Below are 5,941 nucleotides of genomic sequence, written 5' to 3' on the forward strand. Positions count from 1 at the left end.
GGAATACAGGTTCAAAAATACAGTACTACCTAGTGGGAAATGTATTCAAATTGTTATTTTAGAAATAACTCCTATAATAATTTGCTGCATATCTTTAAGTGACATCTATTGTAGAGTTATTTAGAAACTCCAAAATGCTACAATATGCTATAAATAATATGTTTTATTATTGACAATACCATTCTTAAGTTATACCCAAGGACATTTAGTGTGAAACAAGCCTAGAAAATGAGAAAATGACACAGTGCTGTTAGGTTCAATTTGAAAAAAAACAATGATACATTGAGCTGCAGTAGTTGAACAAAGATTATTTATATATATATATATATGTGAATTAATATGAATTAAGAGAAAGAACATAGCATTGATTGCAGGCCAGCTCCACACCTCTATCTCCTGAATTTTGCTCCCTGTTTCATTTACTGGAACTTTGTAAAGGTCAGAGAGGACAAAAATGAAATTCCTTTTGAAATTCCATGTGGAAAATTCAAACAAGCACTAACATTTTATTTTCTACTAATCTAGGAATCTTTTTAAATTAAATAATTTTGACATCTCTTTTTTCCTTTGTATTCCACACACATTTATGATATTTTTGTTTTTTCATGTTTTATCAGCTACAAAATTTAGAAAATTAATTTCATGTAGTTTAAAAGAGATATAAAATGCCTTGTGTGTTTTCCACTACAATATTACTTAAATTCAATTATCCATCAATTTTGTGAATTTTAAGAGGGAAAGAATTTCTGTATGATAATAGGTGACAGAAAATTGAAAAAAAATTGACTGGAAATTAGAAGAACATTGTTTAACATAAATTCACTAAGAAATTAACTAAGTAACTTCTTAATTTTATTTGTAGAGTAGCACACATCTATGTGGGTCAAACTTTTATATCCCAGTCATTCTAAGAAACAAGAAAGGACACATGTTTGGATGGACATAGGAATTATTACTTTTACAACCTGAAAATGAAAACTGAAATGGAGAGTTTGTCGTCAGATGTGGAGGGGCACGTGATTCTGCTGAAGAATCTGACAGAAGTCACTGTGTTTATCCTGATGGGCTTCACAGACGATTTTGAACTGCGAGTCTTCTTATTTGTATTGTTCCTTGCCATCTATCTTTTCACTCTGGTAGGAAACTTGGGACTGGTTATGTTGGTTATTTCTGATTCCCGGCTCCATAACCCCATGTATTATTTCTTGAGTGTTTTGTCATTTCTGGATGCCTGCTATTCTACAGTCGTTACCCCCCAAATGTTGGTTAATTTCCTGGCAGAAAATAAAAACATTTCGTATGCTGCCTGTGCAGCACAGATGGTTCTCTTTGTTAGTTTTGGGAGCACAGAATCCTTCCTCTTGGCGGCAATGGCTTATGACCGATATGTAGCCATCCACAACCCACTCCTCTACTCAGTGAGCATGTCACCCAGAGTCTTCGTGCCTCTCATCATCGCTTCCTATACTGGGGGAATTCTGCACGCCACTATCCACACGGTGGCCACATTCAGCCTGTCCTTCTGTGGATCCAATGAAATCAGACATGTCTTCTGTGACATTCCTCCTCTGCTGGCAATTTCTTGTTCTGACACGCACACAAACCAGCTTTTACTTTTCTACTTTGTGGGCTCTATTGAGATAGTCACCATCCTGATCGTCCTGGTGTCCTATGGCTTCATCCTGTTGGCCATTATGAAAATGCGCTCTGCTGAAGGGAGGAGGAAAGTCTTCTCTACCTGTGGCTCTCACCTCACTGGAGTGTCCATTTATCACGGGACGATCCTTTTCATGTATGTGAGACCAAGTTCAAGCTATGCCTTGGAGCACGACATGGTTGTGTCCATATTTTACACCATTGTGATTCCCATGCTGAATCCCATCATCTACAGTCTGAGGAACAAAGATGTAAAAGACGCAATAAGAAGACTATTGAAGAGATGCTGCTTTCTAAATAAAGTATATATTTAGAGTTGAGTAAACATCAGTAGTAGACTGACTGCCTTTCTCTGTCATCAGAATATAGAGCAAATGTCTTTTTTCCCTGTCACAACTTTCTAGTTTGCATGTATTGCCTAATTTAAAAAAACAAAAAAAATATCAACTCTTAAATGCTGCATTTAATTTTCGTTTATAAAATATTTTATATTCTTTTTATGTACATGAATGTATTGCCTGCAAGTATATGTGTGCACCCATGTCCTGCAATGCCCATGGAGATCAGAAGAGGGTGTCAGATTACCTTGGAACTGGAGTTTTGGATAGTTATCAGCTGCCATTTGGGTGCTGGGGAATGAACCAAGGTCTTGTGTAAGAGCAGCCAGTGCTCTTAAACACTGAGCCATTTCTCAGGCACCAAATATTGTATTTTAATATGTCAATTAAGATATATTTTATGAAATGAAGAAAATGTCTTGTTTCTTAGATAATATGTTCAATGATATTACTTCATAGGGGTATACTTGAACATATATAAGAAACATGATTTTTTACAATATATATTTATTGAACTTTTGTACATTTCATAAAATACATCTTAATTTTTTTTCTCAGAGCTGAGGACCAAACCCAAGGCCTTGCACTTGCTAGGCAAGTGCTCTACTACTGAGCTAAATCCCCAACCCCTAATTGTTTATCTTTTTAAATTTTTATTGAGTTTTAGTGCATTTCATATAATAGATCTTAATCAAATTTAGGGCCTATCCCCATCCTCACCTGCCACATAACCCCACCCCAAACTGAATTTCATGCATTCTGTCATATATGTTAAGTCCATGGTATATTGAAGAGAGTTTTTGGAGAAAAAAAGAAATGATTTTCTAAGAGCATTCCAAGATCTTACTTTCTTAAAGTATGTAACTAAAACCAGGATTTCAAAACATGTTAAATTTTATTCAAGATTGGAACCAGGTCTATGGATTTCATTTAGTCATTTCTAAGAAAGGAAGAGGTAAGCACAAAGAATCAGGAGGCATTCAAAATTGCATGAAAACCACCTGGATAGGAATGCATTAAACAAATCTATTAACATCTGATGTTTAAACTGAACAAAAACTCCACTATCCTTGTTTCATTTTGTTAAGATGAAAGCCAACTTAAGGGAACCACAGCTTTCAGGTATATAGTCTTATCCAGATCCACGTGTAAGAATGGTAAATTAAGTGCCTGGAGAGATGGCTCAGCAGTTAAGAGCATTGATTGCTCTTGAAGACAACTCAGGTTCGATTCCCAGCACCCACATGGTGGATCACAACTATATGTAACTCTAGTTCCAGGGAATCTGACACTGTTTTCTCACCTCCACAGGCATTGCACGATATGGGTGCATTTATATACATTCAGGCAATACACTCATACACATAAAAATAATAATAAATAAATAAATGGTAAATTACAGAAAACTCAGAAGTTATAAAAGTTTCTTCTTCAAATCTAAGTATAGTTTGGCCGAAGAAGTCTTTGACTTCCTCTATCCCCAGGGTGCTTGCCTTTCTTGTCAATTGATACACTTCTTACTGAATGGACAGCTACATCAATCATGATGACACTGCTGTACCTGCCTTTCAGTATAATTTTATCCCTAGCTTAACACATTACTTGGAGTGTATGGCTTGTTGAGAAATTATGTGTTAAATATTTGAATACTAAATAAGTCAATGAATAAATAACTTGTACTAGCTATGGCTAGCACTTATTGAAGCATATTAGATGTTGGGAATTTTTATAGATGTTTGACTTACATTAACTTATATGGAAAACAAAAGCACTGCAAAAAGCAGTTCTAGTATTATTTGTTGTCATAAATCAGCAAACAGAGATAAACTGACCCAAGCAATTTATTCAAGGCCACATAACTTTCAGAAAAGAAAGAAGCATCAGATTTAATTTTCTTACCTACAGAGCCCTTGATTTTAATCACTTTAATACGTACAATTAAAAAGTGGTATTTTTCAATTCTACTTTTTGCCTCCCAAAATGACCTTTATGGAATATTGATGGTATTGTTAAGTCAACAACTGCTGCAAAGAAAGATAAAGGAATATATTTAAGAACTATTTTAGATGTTTTCATTTTGACATAAAAATTAATTTTACTGGCTAGAAAATGTGGAACCTGTAGATTTTGAGCCTGTGTTCTTAGTAAGATAAAGTTGGAGAGAATAGTAAGGGGGAGGGGACCAGAAACACCTACAGTGATCCCAAGTTTCCATTAGGTTATGAAGTTGGAGAAGTGGTGACCTGAGTAGATATTGCACTGAGGAAGCTGAAATAAGCTAAAGATAGGAATTCTTGAAGTTGTCACATGGATGGTGCTTAAGAGCTTGAGTAGAACTTCCAAGTACCCCTTAGGATACAGAAAGGGATGAAGAATTTTATTATATTAACAGCTTTTAAAATCATGCAATTTAATAAGTAATAACTTTCCATAGGTCAGTCAGAAAGATGAGGTCCCACACAGTGTAGGTGTTCCATGTGACCAGTTCCTTGAAAAGAATATGTGTCATAGTTGGTTTTTGTCAACTTAGCACAAACGTAAGCAAACCTGGGAAAAGGGAATCTCAATTCAGCAATTTTCTTCATCAGATTGGGGCTGGTGGTCATGTCTGTGGGATCTCTTGTTTGCTAATAGATGGAGGTCGGTCCAGCCCACTATGACTGCTACTGGCTCTCGGCAACTGTGCCTCAACTGCCTAAGAAAGGTATAAGAATGAGAGTAGGAGAACAAGCGCATAAGCAACACTTCTCCATGGTCTCCACTTCACTTTTTATACCGGACTAAGTATATTTAGTGCTGCCTGTATGTTCTTGGTTGTGGAGCCATCCACATGGCCATGGTCAATCTATTAATAATCTGTCACTTCTCTGAAGGAAAGTGACTTCCTCTAACCCTTCAGCTGTCAAGTGTAAATAGCTCCTCATCTAGGGATTAAGATTTCCAGGTCCCTTCACTAACAGTGTCAGCATGTAAACTAGCTTGATGCCTGCACCGACCCACAGATGCTGTGAGTTCATGAGTGCAATAGCCCTCTCCTACCCAGAAACTACTGCTTCACAGCAGTCCTTCAAACCTCTGCCTCTTAGAATCTTTCTACCTTCTCTTCTTGCTTGTTTTCTTATTTTACTTGATCTGTATTCTTCTAACATGCAAAGCGTAAAAAAAAAGAAAAGAGAAAAAAATGTATGTCAGTTGGTTCATTCTAATGTCCCTTACAGACCTGTTCTCTTTCATTGGTCACAACATTTAACTTTAGACAGAATCTTCTCTTAAATACATAAATATTCTATTTAAAAAAGGAGCTCAGAACTGAAAATCTCCAATGTATCTGACCCACTGAAGTTGATGCTAGGTCTTATCATATTCTGAAAATGATCTGACACCTCCTATCCAAGAAGCAATAAGCACAGGACTGGGTACAACAGGGAAACATATAAGTTTGACTCTTGTCCCCTTAGGTGGCCAGGCACTCAGTGGAGCTGACAATGAAAATGCAACAGTTTTCTTCAGTTCAAAATAGCCACAATATGATTTTCTCAACAATAAAAAAGTAAATCATTCTATAATGGATTACATATTGAACTTTATTGATTCTATTGAATGAAAAGAGTTCTTTTGCCTGCAGTTAAAACTTATGTCACATAAAGAATCCACACACCACTACAGTTCATATCTTTATGACAAGGCAACACCAGAACAAAGTTGGAAGGAGGGGAGAAAGTCTGATGCTGGATATTCCTTTCAGGGAAGCCCTTTTAAATATAAAGAAAAGAGTCCTAGTGTGATGGTGAACACTTAATCCCAGTACTTCAGAGGAAGAGGCAGGCAAATCTCTGTGAAAAGGCCAGCCTCGTCTACATTTGGAATTCCCATGCCAAGTGAGACTCCAGAGAGACCCTATCTCAAAAAGACAAAAATATGAAGAGGCAGTATTACTGGATACCAAA

The 5,941-nt window shown here is 36.3% G+C and overlaps 1 protein-coding gene across 1 annotated transcript; it reads left to right on the forward strand.

Annotated features, from left to right (window-relative positions):
- The first annotated feature begins 965 nt into the window (after window positions 1–965).
- LOC103736574 (olfactory receptor 1102-like) lies at window positions 966–1,970 on the forward strand. The gene has a single exon (XM_008836081.2). The coding sequence runs from the start codon at window positions 972–974 to the stop codon at window positions 1,968–1,970; it is 999 nt and encodes a 332-aa protein (XP_008834303.1). The 5' UTR covers window positions 966–971.
- The last annotated feature ends 3,971 nt before the right edge of the window (window positions 1,971–5,941 follow it).

This window comes from Nannospalax galili, unplaced genomic scaffold, assembly GCF_000622305.1.
Source record: "Nannospalax galili isolate Female #2095 unplaced genomic scaffold, S.galili_v1.0 scaffold337, whole genome shotgun sequence".
Classification (NCBI taxonomy): Eukaryota; Metazoa; Chordata; class Mammalia; order Rodentia; family Spalacidae; genus Nannospalax; species Nannospalax galili.

What these genes read in the sequence shown, in the direction of transcription:
- LOC103736574 (XM_008836081.2), top strand. Translation starts at nt 972, where the DNA reads ATGAAAACTGAAATGGAGAGTTTGTCGTCAGATGTGGAGGGGCACGTG.